General features: G+C 41.6%; 1 protein-coding gene and 1 non-coding gene across 2 annotated transcripts in view; one reads left to right on the forward strand and one right to left on the reverse strand.

Moving 5' to 3' along the window:
• Nucleotides 1-19437, reverse strand: part of TM9SF4 (transmembrane 9 superfamily member 4) — a 51795-nt gene that overhangs the window by 29033 nt on the left and 3325 nt on the right. Inside the window, exon 2 of the mRNA XM_026503256.4 lies at nt 755-868. Within this exon, the coding sequence (XP_026359041.1) occupies nt 755-868 (114 nt within the window). The remainder of the gene's footprint in view (nt 1-754; nt 869-19437) is intronic.
• On the forward strand, nt 14616-14718 carry LOC113258848 (U6 spliceosomal RNA). The gene has a single exon (XR_003317371.1). It is a non-coding gene; the product is annotated as a U6 spliceosomal RNA (small nuclear RNA).

Below are 19437 nucleotides of genomic sequence, written 5' to 3' on the forward strand. Positions count from 1 at the left end.
ATTCATTTTTAGGGAAATACATTTATTTAAGGAGCTAATACTCTATCACTATTAAAAACTGAAAACCAACAGCAGCCATAAAATCATGAGTTGAAGTAGCAGCTATATTTCTTAATACACATTAAAAGAAAACAGGTATTAAAATAAAATAAATTTGTCAACTACTTAAAATCATCTCCTATACCACCATCAGACAGGCAGGACGCAGTCTGGAAAACCCGAACTAGAGAATCCAGCTGGTGGCAGAAGCTGCGAGTGAAAACACAGAGGCCGTAATAGACTGTGTACGCACAGACAATCTGAGTCATGTGGACAGAAGCTGGGAATAGAGAGGAGGATGGAGCCAATGAAACAGGGAGGCAGGCTGAGAGAGACAGACAGACACACAGACATACACACCTAGAAAGAGAGACACATGTGAGGGTGAGAGTGAGAAACACAGATGTGGAAAGAACCAGAACCAGAGCCAGAGCCAGAGCTGAAGAGAAAGAGAGGGACACAGAGCGAGAACACACGCACACAGGCAAAGCTGCGGAGTGGGAGAGACAGCTGAGGAGGCAGAGCTCCTGGAACTGTGGGCTCCCTAGAGCACTCCCCTTCCAGCCACCCAGCAGGCTGCAAACCCACTTTTTGCCACGGTGACTGGCACTGGCTTTTGTTCTCTGTAAGCACGGGATGGACAGGACCATCTCGCCAGGGTCCTCCAGCCAGGCTGCCCAGCACAGAGGCTCCAACAGTCCAGCAATGCACCTACCTTGATTTCTACAGGGTCGTTCTGGTGGAAGTTGATTGGTGCAACCCCAGGGACGTAGAAGGCGCGTGTATCATATGTGAGAGAGAGAAGCAGCAGGGACCACGGCAACCAATCCTGCTTGGAAGAAGAGAGGTCGTAGTTGGAATGGGGTAAAGAAGTAAATGTCTCTCTAGGGCAGATCAAGTCATCGCACCCTCACATGTGCTTTAACTGACCCGGTCTATCCCCACTCTGTAAGTGCTGTCTTCCAAAGGCCCCCAAGAGTCCCGCAAGGCACTGATTCTGCACTTCCAGAAACAAGTCACAAAATGAGTGAAGTAATTAATGTGGGGGCAAAAGGGAAGACTGTAATACAGTAGCCACAGCTCCCCACTTCCAGATAGATGTTCTTTTCACCATTTCACACTGTGTCACTCTCCAGTATAGCTAGCAGGAAACAAAGCTCCATGATGGTCCCACCAATTCCCTCTTCTCTATATAGCAAGAAGCTCACTTGGTCAGGAAGCCCCTATGTGACCAGTATATTTTCCTACAAGCCCTCTCCAGATTGTACTGACCTCATCATCGGCCACTCTCCTCCTCACTCAGCCCCAGCTACACTGGCCTTCTTGTTGTCTCTTGTCAGCAAGCCCTTCTCTACCCCTCAGGGCCATCACCTTTACTGTTCCCTCCGCCAGAATGCCCTTCCCACAGATATCTCCGTGGCTAATCTCATTCCTTATTTCATTCAGGTCTCTCTCAAATGTCAGGTCCTCAGAGAAGCCTTCAGTGCCGATCCTAATATAGCACCCTCAGGGCTCCCGCTCCCCATCCCCCACCCCTGTACTCCATTTCTCTTCATGGGCTTATCGACGGACACGCACAGTATGCATGCACACGCTCGTATCATGTACAATATGCATTTGCTTATTTGTGCAGTCTGTCACCCTCCACTCGAATGTGATCTCTGTGGGAGCAGGGACTGTGTGTCCCCAGGGCCTGGCCCCCAGCGGGCACTCAGTAAATGACCTACGTGCAGGATAGTCACCTGGGAATTAAGGCAAGAAAGACCAATTACTGGCCTCAAGAAATGCACTCCATCAAAACATCTCTTTCCCTTAGTTAGCAACATGCTTCACCCCCTCAAGGAACTAGAAGAGCTTCCTGATTCTCTCTCCCCATCTGTGTGAACAAGGAACTCATATCCAGACACCTGGATCCCCGACTCACTAGCGCTCCTGCACCTGCCCTCTCTCCACCCCCTGCAGCCCTGCAGACCCTCGTTTCACCCACCCGTCACTGGCCACAGCTTCTGACCACCTTGCCTTCACAGCCCCTCCATCCTTCAAGTTACTGCACCCCCCCCACACACTCACTCTCTCTCTGTCTCACTCAGCTGATTCTTTCTGGAACTCAGTTTTATACGGAATCAGAATTACTCAAGGGGCTTGCCAAAAATGTAGACTCATCTGCATTTTTACCAGAAGCACAAGCTGGCTTTAATAGTCTAAGCTTCTTTTTTTTTTTTTTTAAAGATTTTATTTATTTATGTGACAGAGAGACAGGCAGCGAGAGAGGGAACACAAGCAGGGGGAGTGGGAGAGGAAGAAGCAGGCTCCCAGCGGAGGAGCCCGACGCGGGGCTCGATCCGGGAACACCGGGATCACGTCCTGAGCCGAAGGCAGACGCTTAACGACTGCACTACCCAGGCGCCCCAGTAGTCTAAGCTTCTAAGCTTGGTGCACTTTTTGTAGATACATAGCTCGGTCAGAGTCTTTTATTTATTTATTTATTTATTTATTTGAGAGAGAATAAGCATGAGCAGGGGAAGGGGCAGAGGAAGAAGCAGGTTTCCTGCTGACCCGAGAGCCCCATGTGAGGCTTGATGCCAGGACCCTGAGATCATGACCTGAGCCTAAGGCAGACGCTTAACCGACTGAGCCACCCAGGCGCCCCCCCCAAAAAAACTTTTAAGTTTAAAATAAATTTAGATTTACAGAAGAGATGCAAAGATACTGTGAGATTTCCCATATACCCTTCACTCAGCTTCGTCTAATGTTAACATCTTACATAACTACGAGCGGGCAAGGCTTTTAAAAAATAGCTTAAAATGTTTTGAAAAAGTAGCACATACACGGTAAATAATTCAAACACAGTACAAACGGGTATACCATGAAAAAGAACTCCTCCTCCCACTTGGGCTCCCCACAGACACCTGCTCTCACCAGTTCCTTGAAAATCCCTCTAGAGACATCTTACACATTCACAAAGGGAAGGGCTTAGTTGTAGTATGGGTTTGCCTTGAATACAACAACGAACAGCATTTCTTTCTGTGACGGAAAGCCTACTGACTGCGGGCTGGCTACAGCATCTGCATCTAATTTCCTCTCGATCCGATAATTTCCTCCAATTGACCTGCTGTCAGAAGATTCTGGCCCTCCCTCCTTGGAACCCTGTGCTAGGCCTCACTGGTCAGTCTTTAGAAATATGAGCGCTTCGAGTGACAGAAATAAGCCCTGTCCTCTTCATACATAAATTCCAGTTAACTGAAGTGCAAGGAAAACCAATCCGGCAGTATTGGCATAAACTGCTACACAAAGTTTGTTTAAATAACCACCACAACAATAACGCAACTCCGAATTTTTGAAAAATGATGCAGGAAACAGATAATCCTCTCACAAAGATACTATCAACAAACCACAAATCAATTGATTTTAGAGGAAGGATCAACAGATGAAAAATGGCAAAGGATATTTCATTAATGTGCTACATTCTTTGAATAATATAATTGGCAACCAAAAGCAATTCAGAAGTTCAGTTTAGAATTCATGACTGCATCACAATGACACTGTCAATTTTAGATATTAAAATGTCACTGTTTTGATATTCTCATATCGCTAGAGGGATAATTACAACACTTCTGGGGGGGGCAATTTGGCATTCTATCAACCCCCCCCCAAAGTGTATACTCTGACCCTGCAATTCTACTTTGAGACATGTTAAGAAAAATATGGCAAATATCCCAAAATGTACATAAAAGGGTGTTCACTACAGCATTATTTAAAATAGTGAAATCAGGGCACCTGGATGGCTCAGCAGGTTAAGCGTCAGACTCTTGGTTTTGGCTCAGGTCACGATCTCAGGGTCGTGAGATCAGGCCCCACGTCCAGCTCCGCTATCGGTGCACTCTGCTTGCGATTCTCTCTCTCCCTCCCTCTCCCTCTGTCCCTCCTCCCCCTTCACACATGTGTGTGCCCGCTTTCTTGACCTCTAAAAATAATAACAGTAAAATAAAAATTAATAAATAAACAAAATAGTGGAATCATTCACTACTTTTAATAGTAAAATATCCAATATTAGTGGAATGGGTTAAATTACCCATTTATGTACTAATTAAAAAGGAAATATTTCTAGAATAGGAATATTTAAGCTTTAGATTTAAGTAGAAAAAGCGGGGGATAGAACATTGCATAGCAGGATCCCCCCCCTTTTGAAAAAAAGTTATCTTTGAGAAAATGTTTAGCAGGCTAAATGGGTTATCTAAGTGACAGACTTTCTTTCTTTCTGTATATCTCTATTTTCTAATTTTTCTTAGGGGATTATAAAACATTTATATTACTTAAGAAAAACAATAGAATAAATCAGGCAAAAAAAAAAATCACCACTCTAAACACCTAGGTTACAGGAATTCTAGCTCAGTGGGGAAGGCCCTCCACCTGCCGGCCCCAAGATACCTTTCCATCAGCACCTTCCACATTTTCCTTCTAAGCCTTCAGGAAGATCCCAAGACTGTCTTGGCCTTTGGTGAGCACACTTGGTCAGGTGAGGCTGCCTTCAAGCTTCTGTTCAAGCTGGTTTTGAAACCTGCCCTCACCTTATTCAAGTTCTACCTAGCCTTGAAGGTCCAGTGGAAATGTTTCTTCCTTCAAGAAACCCCTCAGATCTCCACAAGGGGAATTATTTTTCTCCTTTCTTTCCAAGACACCTTGTAAATATCTTGATGATGTCACTAGAGGAAGAGAATGGAAACTACCCAATACCCAACTGAGTTTTCACAGCTATATATGTTCAAGGATTAGTGCTTAAGTTAGTTGACACATATTTAAATATGCACTTGTCTAAGGCACTGCTATAGTACTTTTTTTTTTTTTTAAGATTTTATTTATTTGACAGAGACAGCCAGCGAGAGAGGGAACACAAGCAGGGGGAGTGGGAGAGGAAGAAGCAGGCTCCTAGCAGAGAAGCCTGATGTGGGGCTCGATCCCAGAAAGCCGGGATCACACCCTGAGCCGAAGGCAGACGCTTAACGACTGCGCCACCCAGGCGCCCCAGCTATAGTACATTTTGTGTTGAATGATGGTCATCTAAGTTTCTGCCATCTCTCCACCTGCATTAATTGCTTGTCTAGCTTTGTTATGGGAGTACTCAAACAAATTAATAAGCAACAAACAACCCCCGATCTATAAAAATATAAAACCATCCACTCACATAGGACTGAGTGCTATGGTTTGTCTGTTTGTTTAGTAAGCACTACACCTAATGTGGGGCTGGAATTCATGACCCTACGATCAAGAGTCACACGTTACACAGACTAAGCCAGCCGGGCGCCCCTGAATACTTTGGTTCTTCATCTTCGCTGTATCCTCTTGAGAATGACTTTTTTTGCTTCTCAAATTCAAGGAGTTCTTGATACCTCCCACCTTTCCACCTCCAAGGACCTAGTTTGAGACTCCCTGAGAACATCTATTACCCCTATACCAGATCTGTACATCTAGATAGTGGTTCTCAACGCCGACGCATATTACAATAACCTGGAGAGTAAGTAGATTAAATTCCCAATCCAAATGCATAGAGTGGCTGAACGGATACAAAAATAAGATCCAGCAATACACTGTCTACAAGAAACTCACTTTAGATCTAAAGACACACATGGGCTGAAGATGAAGGGATAGAAAAAGAAATTCCACATAAGTGGTAACGAAAAGAAAGCAGGGGTGGCTAAACTTACATCAAACAAAATAGACTTTCAGTTAAAAACTGTGTCTACGGGACATCTGGGTGGCTCAGTCCATTTGGGTGTCTGCTCTTGGCTCAGGTCACGATCCCAGGGTCCTGGGACCATGCCCCACATGGGGCTCCCTGATCAGCAGGAAGCCTCCTTCTCCCTCTGCCTGCTGCCCTCCCTGCTGTGTGCACCCTCTCTCTCTGATAAATATTTTTTAAAAGATTTTATTCATTTGAGAGACAGAGAGCACAAGAGCAAGAGAGACTGAGAGAACAAGTTGGGGGAGAGGCAGAGAGAGAAGCAGACTCCCAGTGGAGCAGGGAGCCCAACGTGGGACTCGATCCCAGGACCCCGAGATCATGACCCAAGCCAAAGGCATCTGCCTTAACCAACTGAGCCACTTAGGCGCCCCAAATAAGTAAAATATTAAAAAAAAAAAAAACACAAAAAACAGTGTCTAGAAACAGAGAAGGCCATTATATAATGACAAAAGGGTCAACTCAACAGGAAGATATAAGAGATATAAATACATACATACCCAACATCAGAGTACCTAAATGTATAAAGCCAATATTGACAGATCTGAAGGGAGAAATTGAGAGCAACACAATAATAGTAGGGAACTTGAATATCCCACTTAAAATAATGGCTAGAACATCTGGACAGAAAATCAATAAACAGCTGACTCAAAAAAAACTGCAGACCAAATGAACTTAACAAACATATATAGAACCTTCCACCTGATAGCAGAAGAATATACATTCTTCTCAGGTACACACAGAACATTCTCCAGGACAGATCACATGGTAGGTTCACAAAATAAGTCTTAACAAATTTAAGAAGACCAAACCACTCCATCACTCTTTTCTGATTGCAATGGAATAAAACTAGAAATCAATAACAAAAAATGGGAACTAGGCAAATATGTGAAAATTAAACAACACACTCCTGGGCGCCTGGGTGGCTCAGTCACTGGGCGTCTGCCTTCAGCTCAGGTCATGATCCCAGCGTTCTGGGAGCCCCACATCGGGCTCCCTGCTCAGTTGGGAGCCTGCTTCTCCCTCTCCCACACCCCTGCTTGTGTTCCCTCTCTCGCTGCCTCTCTGCCAAACAAATAAATAAAAATCTTAAAAAAAAAAAACCAAAAACACACTCCTAAACAACCATTGGGTCAAAGAGGAAATCAAATGAGAATTTAAAAGTACCTCAGACAAAAGAAAATAAAAATGAAACATACCAAAACTTACAGAATGCAACAAAAGCAGTATCAGGAGTAAACTGCTACATTAAAAAAAAAAAAAAAATCCCAAAAAACCTAACTTAACACCTCAGGGATCCAGAAAAATAACAAATGAAGCCCAAAGTTTGCAGAAGAAGGAAATAATAAAGATTAAGCAGAAATAAATAAAAAGAAGAATTTTAAAAACAGAAAAAACCCTACAACAGAGGTGAGTTGGTTTTTTTTGAAAAGATAAAAATCAACAAACTAAGTGAAACGAAATGAAATTTAGCAGCACCAACGAGAGAAAAAGAGGGAAGGCTCAAATAAAATCAGAATTGAAAGAGGAGGCAGTATAACGGGCGCCAAAGAAATAAAAAGGATTATAAACAATCATACATCAACAAATTGGGTAACTTAGAAGAAATGGATAAATTCCTAGAAACACGTATAATCTCCTAAAACAGAATCAAGAAGAAACAGAAAACCAAAACAGACCGATAAATAAGGGGGACTGAATCAGTAATCTAAGACTACCATTCACAGGTGAATTCTCCCAAATGTTCAATAAAGAATTCTTCTTAAACTCTTCCAAAAATAAAAGAGGGAATACTTCCAAACTCATTTTATGAGGTGAGCATCACCCTGATACCAAAACCAGACAAAGGTACCAAGAGAAACCTATAGGCCAATATCCTTGATGAACGCAGATGCAAAACTTCTCAGTAAAATACTAGCAAGCTGAATTTAACAGCACATTACAAGAAGCGTACACCAAAATCAAGTGGGATTTATCCCTGGGACACAAGGATGGTTCAATACATGCAAATCAATCAGTGTGATACACCACATTAATAAAATGAAAGAAAAAACCACACGATCATCTCTATAGACACAGTGAAAGAGTATGACAAAGTTCAACATCCATTCATGATTTCAATTCTCAACATAAAAGGTATAGAAGGAATTTACCTCAACACAATAAAGGCCATATATGAAAAGCCCACAGTTGACATCATTATTTCTTGCTAATCAAAATTTTTCTCTCCCAGAAAGCCAGATACCAGGCCTTTTTGCCTTATCTAATATGTGATTTGAAGCCAGGGCAGAGGATTACAATCTGTAGTCATCAAGCCAATTAAATCTAAGAAGTTACTCCAATTCTACCTTCTTGTGAAACAGAATCCTCCAATCTTAGCAGAGAGAGGCTGCCCTGGACAGTTGAAGGGCTCCCTGACAGCTTAGACAGTTGAAAGACTCCAAGAGGCTTCTGTTCCAAACTCTCAAACCAATAGCATGAGTACACACACAAAAACCAAAAACAAACAAAAAGACACAAAAATGAGGATTATACTCACCCTGGTGGAAAACACCACAAAAAAGAAACAAGAAGCCATACAGTCATTGAGCACCGGCCAAGTAAGCACAAGGTACTGTGGCACACAGTCCTTTCCATTTACGAGTCCCTACTTTATGCTAAGCACTTACAAACGCTGACTTGCACCATTCCCACAACTACAGCTGCCTGGGGATTGCTGTCTCCATTTCACGGATGACTGCTAGTTAACTCGAGACCCAGAGATTAAATACCTTGCCCAAGGTCAGAAGGTAGAGGAACAGGTACGCTCTTTTCAGGCACGTGAGCTTCATTAAAAGATTATGAGCATGGAGCGATGATCCTGATAACAATGGCAGCCAACACTGAATGATGACTGCATTCTACTAAATATTAAAACACAGGGCTATCCAAAGACAGAAAAGACTTAAACATACAAACTGAAATAGAAGTGTTAGAAGCAAATACAGATATACTTTTAAATATTTTATTTTATTTTTTAGAGAAGGGGAAGAGAGAAAGGGAGAGAGAATCTCAAGCAGGCCCTACACCCAGTGCAGAGCCTGATGCAGGGCTCAATCTCACAATCCTGAGATCTGGACCTGAGCGAAAATCAAGAGTTGGATGCTTAACTGACTGAGCCACCCAGGCACCCCAATACAGATATACTTTTTTTTGGGGGGGGGATATTTTAAAATTTATTTGACAGAGAGAGACAGCCAGTGAGAGAGGGAACACACGCAGGGGGAGTGGGAGAGGAAGAAGCAGCCTCCTAGCAGAGGAGCCTGATGTGGGGCTCGATCCCAGAACGCTGGGATCACGCCCTGAGCCAAACGCAGACACTTAACGACTGCGCCACCCAGGCACCCCCAGATATACTTTTAAACAATCTTGACATGGAAAGTTTCCTAAGAATGAAACAAAACCCAGAAACTATGAAGAAAAAGGATACATAGGAAGAAGGAAGAAAATTTTAAAAATATATACATCACAGACAAAGAAAAACACAATTTGGGTAAAAATATTTACCACACACCACAGACAAAGGACTATTCCTTCAGTATACCAAAAGCTCTGATAAACCAATCAAAGACAACCCAAAAGTATATGAATGGGCAGTTAAAAAAAAAAAAAAGCACAAAAGGCCAAACACAAAAAGATGGTCAACATCATTCGTAACTTAAAAAATGCAAATCAAAATAATGGCATCTGATTTTTTTACCTATTAGAGTCATAAGGCTTTAAAAAATTTGAATATACTAAATACAGATAAACTGGTACAGTGTTTGGGGAGGGCAATTTAGCCCTCCATACTTAAATGGAAGGTAGAATCATTTTTGAAGGACTCCCAGCATAAGTTATAAATTATAAAATAAATAAGACGTACAGCAGTGAGTGTATAGTATAATCTCACTCATCTAAAAAAAAATTTTTTTAAACCTGTACCAAAGCCAAAGACATCACAAGAAAAGGAAACTTACATATAGTCCTCATGAAAACAGACGGAAAAAATCCTTAACAAAATATTAGCAAATCATATCCAGCAATATATAAAAAGGTTTATACATCATGACCAAGTGGGGTTTACCCCAAAAATGCAAGGTTGGCTCAATATCTGAGCCAATGTACCCATATAAATAAATGACAAAACCACACAATCTGGGGTGCCTAGATGGCTCAGCTGGTTGAGCATCTGCCATCGGCTCAGGTCATGATCTCAGGATCCTGGGATCAAGCCCCACATCGGGCTCCCTGCTCAGTGGGGAGCCTGCTTCTCCCTCTCCCACTCTCTCTGTCAAATAAATAAATAAATAAATAAATAAAATCTTAAAAAACAAAACCCCAAAACAAAACCCCAAAATCTTCACAAAGTAAAAGCACTTGACAAAATCGAACACATATTCATGGTAAAACCTCCCAACAAATTAAGAATAGAAAGGAACTTCCTCAATCAGATAAAGAGCAGCTATGAAAAACCCACAGCCAACATCATACTTAATGGTGAAAGACTGAATGCTTCTTCCTAAGATGACTGACAAGGCAAAGATGTCCACTCTTGTCATTTCTATTCAACACTGTGCTACATAAATGCAAATAATGTGCACTGAAGCAAATAATTAATTAATTAAAGGCATCCATATTGAAAAGAAGTAAAGGATCTTTTACTTGTAGATCACATATCTTGTATTTACAAAATCCTAAGGAACCCCCGAAACAAGTACTAGAACTAATAAAGTAGGGTCAGAAACTACAAGATCAACATATAAAAATTAACTGTATTTCCACATACTAGCAACAAACAACCCCAAGATTAAATTAAGAAAATAGCTCCATTTATGGGGCGCCTGGGTGGCTCAGCTGTTAAGTGTCTGCCTTTGGCTCAGGTCATGATCCCAGGGTCCTGGGATCGAGCCCCGCATCGGGCTCCCTGCTCAGTGGGAAGCCTGCTTCTCCCTCTCACACTCCCCTTGCTTGGGTTCCCTCTCTTGCTGTCTCTGTCAAATAAATAAATAAAATCTTAAAAAAAAAAAAAAAAGCTCCATTTATAATATCTTCAAAAAGAATAAAATATTTAGGAATAAATTTTTTTAAAAAACTTCTGTACTGAAAATTACAAAACATTCTAAGTAACTGGAGAGACATTCCATTTTCATGGATTGGAAGACTCAATATTGATTGGATGGCAATTGTTTCCAAACTGATCTACAGATTCAAGGCAATCTCTATCAAAATCCCAGCAGGCTTTTTTGTAGAAACTGGCAAGTCAACCCTAAAATTATTTGGAAACACAAAGGACCCAGAACATCCAAAACAACTTTTATTTTATTTTTATTTTTTTTAAAGATTTTATTTATTTATTTGACAGAGAGAGAGACAGCCAGTGAGAGAGGGAACACAAGCAGGGGGGAGTGGGAGAGGAAGAAGCAGGCTCCCAGTGGAGGAGCCTGATGTGGGGCTCGATCCCAGAACGCCGGGATCACGCCCTGAGCCAAAGGCAGACGCTTAACGACTTCGCCGCCCAGGCGCCCCCCCAAAACAACTTTTAAAAATAAACAAATTCTAAGCTTATTATATTCCTAAGTTTATTATAAAGCTACAGTAATCAAGATAGTGTGGTAAGGATATGCATAAAGATCAAAGGAACAGAATTAAAAGTTCAGAAATCAATGTATATGTTTATAGTAAATTGATTTTCAAAAAGTTGCCAAGGCAATTCAATAGGGAAAGGACAGTCTTCAATAAACGGTTCTTGGACACTTGGGTAGCCGCGTGCAAAAAGAATCTCATACCATACACAAAAATTAACTCAAAAGGTATCTTAGGGGCGCCTGGGTGGCTCAGTCGTTAAGCATCTGCCTTCGGCTCAGGGCGTGATCCTGGTGTTCTGGGATCGAGCCCCGCATCAGGCTCATCCACTGGGAGCCTGCTTCTTCCTCTCCCACTCCCCCTGCTTGTGTTCCCTCTCTCGCCATCTCTCTGTCAAATAAATAAATAAAATCTTAAAAAAAAAAAAAAAGTATCTTAGACCTGAATAGAAAAGCAAAAACTATAAAACTTCTAGAAGAACAGTTACAAGAAAATCTTTGTGACCTTGAGTGAGGCAAAGATGTCTTAGATACAACAGCAATAGCATAATCTATATTTTAAAAATTAATAAAATGGATTTCATCAAAATTTAAAACTTATATACTTCAAAAGATATATTTAAAAAATGAGGGGTGCCTGGGTGGCACAGCAGTTAAGCGTCTGCCTTCGGCTCAGGGCATAATCCCGGCGTTATGGGATCAAGCTCCACATCAGGCTCCTCCACTATGAGCCTGCTTCTTCCTCTCCCACTCCCCCTGCTTGTGTTCCCTCTCTCGCTGGCTGTCTCTATCTCTGTCGAATAAATAAATAAATCTTTAAAAAAAAAAAAAAAGAAAGATATGGACCTAGAGGGTATTATGCTAAGTGAAATAAGTCAAACAATGACAAATATCATATGATTTCATTTATATGTAGAATCTACAACAAAACAAACGAACAGACAAAACAGAAGCAGACTCATAAATACACAGAACAAACCAATGGTTGCCAGAGGAGGTGGGATGGGGGGATGGGCAAAACAGGTGAAGGGGATTAAGAGGTACAAATCTCCAGCTATATAAAATAAATAAGTCCAGTGGTGCCTGGATGGCTCAGTTGGTTAAGCACCTGCCTTCGGCTCAGGTCATGATCTCAGGGTCCTGGGATCAAGGCCTGCTTTGGGCGCTCTGCTCAGTGGGGAGCCTACTTCTCCCTCTCCCTCTGCCTGTCTCTCCCCCTGATCGTGCTCTCACTCTCTAATAAATAAACAAAATCTTAAAAAAATAAAATAAGTAAGTCATGAGGATGTGAAGTACAGCATAGGAAATACAGTCAAAAATACTGTAATATTGTAATATCTCTGCATGGTGACAGAGGGTAACTACACGTGCAATGGTATGCATTTTGTAATGTATATAAAATACATCATCATGTTGTACAACTGAAACTAGTAATACTGAATGTCAATTCTACTTCAATTTTTTAAAATTAAAAAAAAGAAAATGAAAGGCCACAGGCTAGAGGAAAAATCTTTGTAAATCACCTATCTGATAGAGGACTTGTATCCAGAATACATAAAAAAATTCTTACAACTTAATGATAAAACAAACAGCCCAATTTAAAAAATGGACAAAAGATCTGTACAAAAGATCTATACAACTGGCTTAATAAGCACATGCGATGACGTTCAATATCATTCATCATTAGGAAATGCAAACCAAACCCACAATAAGGCACACCACACACCCACGAGAATGGCTAACCTCAAAGACACAGACGATAACAAGCGTGGATGAAGATGGAGAAACTGGAATCCTCATATACTGATAGGAATATAAAATGGTAAAGCCATGGGAAAGTTTGGCAGTATCTTTAAAAAAGTGAAACATAGACTTACCATACTACCTGGCAATTCCCATCCTAGGCATTTACCCCAGAGAAGAGGAAATAGTTCTCCATACAAAGACTTGTACATGAATGTTCCTAATAGCTTTGCTCACAAAAGTCCAAAGCTGGAAACAATCCAAACACCCATCAACTGGTGAAGGGAGAAACAAAATGCAGTACAGTCATGCAATGGAATAGTATTCAGCAATAAAAAGAAGTGAACTACCAATTCCTGTTACAGCACTGACGAACCCCATAAACGTTATGCCAAGTTAATGAAGCCAGATGCAAAAGTCTATATGGTCTATGATAACACTTATGTGAAATGCCCAAGAAAGGCAAATCTAGAGACAGAGAGATCAGCGGTTGGCTGGTGTGGGAACAGGGACTGACTCCAAGTGTCAACCCCTTGGCTGAAAGGGAACCTGCTGGGGTGACAGAAATGGTCTAAATTTTGTGTCATTGTGATGAGCACAAGTCTATACATTCACTAAAACTGAATGAACTATATTCACTGAACTACACACTTAAAATAAGTCATTTGAATGATAAATGAACTATATTATTCATAATATTCAGTTCATAAAGTAAATGAACTATATTCATTGAACTATACACTTAAAATCAGTCATTTTATGGTGTTAAGTGACATCTTTATAAACCTGAAGAAGAAAAAAAACCAGCTCAAGGGAGTTCTTGCCACAGTTGAAACAAGTCTGGCAATACAATGGTAATTGTTGAATCTGGGTGATAGGTTATGGGGGTTCCTTATACTATTTCTTCTACTTCTGTAGATGTTGAACATTTTTTATAATAAAAAGTATTTTTTTTAATATACAGATTTTTTTTTAAAGATTTTATTTATTTATTTATTTGACAGAGATAGAGACAGCCAGCGAGAGAGGGAACACAAGCAGGGGGAGTGGGAGAGGAAGAGGCAGGCTCATAGCAGAGGAGCCTGATGTGGGGCTCGATCCCATAACGCCGGGATCACGCCCTGAGCCGAAGGCAGACGCTTAACCGCTGTGCCACCCAGGCGCCCCTAAAAAGTATTTTTTTAAACAGACATTTTTATGTGTACAAAAATGTTCTGGGAAAAAAAATTTTAATCAAAGACTTGATACCTTTGATGAATGAACTGGGAGTAGCTGGGTGACTTTCTTTTCTTTTATAGCTTTTTTATCTTAACTTTTTTCCATGTACATGGATCACCCATATTCAAAATAAAAATTTATATTTTAAGAAGGAGAAGGAAATGGGCTGCCTCTGAAAATACTTGGGCAAATTCCCCTGAAAATGTACAGAAAATGGGAGCTGTAAGGTAAGAACAATCCAGAGGGGATTCTGGCAACAGATATGTGAATAACCAGTGCTCGTTCCGGCAGCACATACACCAAAACTGGAACGATACAGAGAAGATTCGCATAGCCCCCAGGGAAAGACATGTGAGTAACCAGACCAGGTCAGTTCTTAACCGTAGGGAGAGTATTGTAGACCCCTCTGAGAATCTTGTAAATCACCAGACCTAAGGTAGGACACATGGAATACAGTCAAGGATACTGTAACAATGTTGTATGGTAGTTACACTGTAGTAAGCATAGGTTTAGAGTTGCTGAATCAAGTTGTTGAATCACTACGTCGTGTGCCTGAAACTAATACAACATGGTGTGTCAACTATACTTCAATTAAAAAAAAAAAAAAAAAAAAAGGTTACAGACCCTATTCCCAGAAAAAACACTCCAAACACAATCTGATGTATGATTCCAGGAGGATCAAGGTCCTAGAAGTTCATGGGCCCCAGATAAGACCCTTGTACTGGTTACCATTCAAACCTCTTGTGACTCTTTCACTTCATTACTTCTGCAGCCCAGGCAGCCTGATAGAGAATGTATGACCTGTAGTTTGTTTCTGTAAGGAAGCTGGGGAGTAGCAAAATACCTGCTTCTTGGGAAAGTCCTTTGTATCTTCCTTTAATTTTCAATTGATCATCATAGGAACTTCCATGTGAAGTTCAGTCTGAAAAAGCCAACTAAGTATTTAGCAAATGCCTGTTCAGAGCCAAGAAAGGAGTAGGAGTCCTAACCTGTGAACTAGCCCATTCAACATTATTTTGCTTCACTTGGTTTCCAAGTCACGAGACAGCAAAAGCAGCGTGTCAAGAAGCAAGGTGACAGCAATCTAGAAGCTCTTCATGCTGTAATCTAACACATCACTGTAGATATGGGTGATCTGGAAAGTTATAAAGCTCAAGAGACCCAAGAATCAAGGTCTTGCCCTCCCTATCTATTTTATTCTTGGGGGGCTGGGCATGTAGAAAAAACTCTCCCAAGGACCTGATGAAGAACTGCTAGGACTCGAAAGTACCCCCTCACCTCCTAAAATTTGCTCTACCCAGTTTGAAAGGTACGAACAATGAACTTCAAAAAAAAAAAGTTTCCTCCTGCGAACTAAAAATTAGTTCATTCACTCACATTTCTCTGTGGCCAGAAGTTCACCTTTTCTCTTCTGGAGCCCCCTGCCTTGCAGTCTTCTTTCCCATAAATAGCATCACCTAGCGATTGAGTCTGGCCTGTCTGAACAGCCTTTCTGGTTCCTGGTTCCTAGTCCATACATTTCCTGCCGCAAAAGCAGCACATTCCTGAACAGTAAGCTAGATTCTTGTATTTCCCTCTCAAAGATAGAGTTACCATTTTAAGATCATGTAGTAACTGCTCCCCAGATTAAGAAAAAAAGGGAAAAAAGAAAGAAAGAAAAAGGCTGTGGGGCACAGTTTGCCAACAGTTAGCTGAAATCAATTATCCAATCACAATCAGTTAAAGCTCCCCAAGAACTCAAACATACATGCAAGATGGCTAATGACAGCTCAGGACCACTTACCAAGCAGCCGCCATGGAGCTAAAGAACTCACAGAGGAAAAAAGAAAAAAAAAAAAAAAAAAAGAACCAAATTAGCCACAGGAGGCTCTGAAAATGTAGCCTTTATTTCAGAGCCCAGAGATACAGAGTTGCCGTTGAGCAGAGATACACAGAAAGACTCCAAGCTGTTCTCTGGAGTAGGGAAAAACCGGCAGGCAGCTGTGGAAGTCCAAGTGAAATTAGTAACTACCCTCACCAAGCAAGCAACAGACAACCAGACCTAAACCTTGAGGCCAAAAAGGGCAGAAATAAAACACAAGCACTGCACTGACCTTCCCTCTCCCCTTTGGGCATTTATAAAAGAACGCTCACTTAGTTGAAGCAACAGGCTTAAATGGTTCACCTCTGCAAGACTTCAAACTTTGGAATAGAAAAATTACAGAGAGCTCTCTTTGTGCCGGGCGCTCTCATCTCATATTTTATTTAATAATCACAATAATCCTTTGAGGACAGTGTCACCCCTCATTTTAAAAGTAAGGAAGCTGATTCAGTATGGGATAATAAAAAGTTCTGAAGATGGATCGTGGTGACGGTTGCACAACTATGTGAATGTAATTCATGCCACCGGACTGTATGCTTCAAAAACTTAAAATGATACTTTTTGATATATATATATTTTTTTTTTACCACACATGCACAAAGATTTTTAGAATGGTTAACTGTGGCTTAAAAAAAATAGTTTGTCCAAAGTTATGAAATCAATCACAGTGTCAAATTCTAGCCCAGGTCCTTAGACCAAGCCTTAGTTTCTTCATCTGTAAAATGGGCTTTCATAAGGATCACATGGAATATTGGATGGGCATATGGTTTATCAACTGAAATGTACTGTGTGAGCAGAATTTTTTTCCCCTTGAAATCAGGTCACATAGGGGATTACCACACACCTTTAACAGCTTTTGAATTAGAATGTGAGAGCAGGAAACACTTTATAGAGAGACTATCTTATAGCAAATTCAAACACTTAGTGGGACCATGCACGTGACCCACACGGTGAAACCAATCAGAGTGATACAGGAGGGCACCGAGAAGGAAGTGATGAACTGGGTCCTATGTGGGGAATGCCCCTGATAGGGAATCTGGGCCCAAATTCTCAAAACATAATGAAAACCTAGAAGCTTTTAAATGTGAAATCTCCCAATTAAATGTTGGCGACCAACTCAAAAACTTGTAAGTCTGGTGCCAGTCAAAAGCAAACCAAACCAAACTAAACCAAACTACCCCAAATCCAGTCCACGTGAACATGTGGTCCATGGACTGCCAAACTTACAGCATCTGGTGTACCATGAGGAGAAACTGAGGCTCAGAGACGGTAAGTGACTTTCCAGGGCACCCAAAGGCCCTTCTAAACTGGCTTAAGAATTCAGTTCCAACTTGTGTTTTGATTTTGTTTTTTAAGAACTGCTAGTAGCACCCAGCATATCCTCTGAACACAAAACCTGGGGATTTCAGACAGTGGGAGGCCTGTCAGTTTAATGTTCAGGCATAGGTGAGAAATCATGTTAGGAAGGCAGAGAAGGAAGCAATGAAGAGGACTGAGATGGAACTGAGAAGCCCTGGGTGTTCCCAACAGTGCCCCATTTGGGAAACACTAGTGTCAGCAAATGGTTCAGGGATCAAAGCAGGTTGGGGGTGGTAGGTGGCTATCATTCGTCTGTGGCCAGATGGCCCTGCTCATCGTGGGTCCTTCCCACCTTCCTGCCAGTGCCCAGAGATCAAAACTCGACCTTCTCCAACATTCTGCGACCCGCTTCTTTAATGCCAAGATCAAAGGGGAACTTTTGTCCAAGTTGTAAAAGAGAAACCAAGAGGCAACTTAATGTTGTCTCAGCCTCCTCTGAACTTCCTGAGAGGATGAAGGCACGCCTTTAAAGGGACTGCTCGGAGAAAAACATCTGACCCAGGGCCTGGTGTTGGCACCTTAGCTCCAAGGACACAGCGGCTCCAATTCATGCCAGGTAGGGCAACTGGAGAGATCAAAGAGACAGCACAACCAATAGACAGCAGCTTGGAAAGACTACAGAAACTAGGAGCATGGAAAACAAACAAACTTAAATTCGAGTATTTTAAACTGCAGAAGTTTCAACCTGAAATTTTGAAACCATCAAGTCCAAACCTTCATTTCATATATGTCATACGTGGCTACAGACCAAAAAATGCCAAAGTGATTCACCCCAGGTCACACGGTGGATCAGTGTCAGTGCTCGGACTAAGCCCTAGACTGCGGCCTCCCGCTCCAGGACTCCACCCTCCATGGGCTGATTCCAGTCCACACGAGGGGCCCAGACAAGATGGCAACTTCCCGCTCATGGGACCGGTGGCAGAGTGCAGGCCTCCTGCCTCCTGTTCCAGGCCTCTGCCATCCAGACTTCGCCACGAGAAACAGTGCCTGTGCTTCTGACCGGGGCTGCGGGGGTTGCCTAGCACTGTCTCCATCTGCTCAAATGAACCTTGTGGTCATTCAGTCCATTCCCCTGCCTCCAGACTGGATCAAACCCAAATAACCCCAGACCACTGTCAACTGACCTAGCAATTCTACTCCTAGAGAGCAGAAAACTGAAAATATGTGTTCCCACAGAAACACATATGTACACATAAATGTTCACAGTAACATTCACAACAGCCAAAAAGTAGAAAAAAAAATCCCAATGTCCATCAACAGAAGAAAGGCTAAACAAAATGTGGTGTATCCACACAGTGGAATATTATGCAGCCACAAAAAGGAAAGAAGTCCCAACACCTGCTGTAACACGAACTTTGAAAACATTATTTTGTCTTAAAAAAAACAACAAACCCAGATACAAAACACCACATATTCTATGACTGCAGTTATATGAAATGTCCAGAATAGGCAATTCTTATATAGACACAAAGTAGACTAGTGATTGCCAGGGACTGAGGAGAGTGGGGAGTGGGAAGTGACTGCTAATGGGTTTCTTTTTGGGTGATGAAATGTTCTAGAAGTAAATGGTGGTGAAGGTTGCACAACTTTGTGAATATATGAAAAACCACTATACTGTCTATTTCAAAAGGATAAATTTTAGGGTATATGAATTATATCCAATAAAGGAAAAAGAGAAAACCTGGACAGTATGGACAATGATAGATGTGAGAGAAGCACACAGTTTTATTCTCCAAATGCAGGTTTCCAGACTCCTGTGATGCCTACAAACGTACTCGGAGGACACTTTCCAAGTTTCACCAAAATAATATTCCCCAGAGCATATGCCATAAACTCAGTATTTCCATAAAGAATGAGATATGAGCCTGCCTCTCAGC

This window comes from Ursus arctos, unplaced genomic scaffold, assembly GCF_023065955.2.
Source record: "Ursus arctos isolate Adak ecotype North America unplaced genomic scaffold, UrsArc2.0 scaffold_16, whole genome shotgun sequence".
Taxonomy (NCBI): domain Eukaryota; kingdom Metazoa; phylum Chordata; class Mammalia; order Carnivora; family Ursidae; genus Ursus; species Ursus arctos.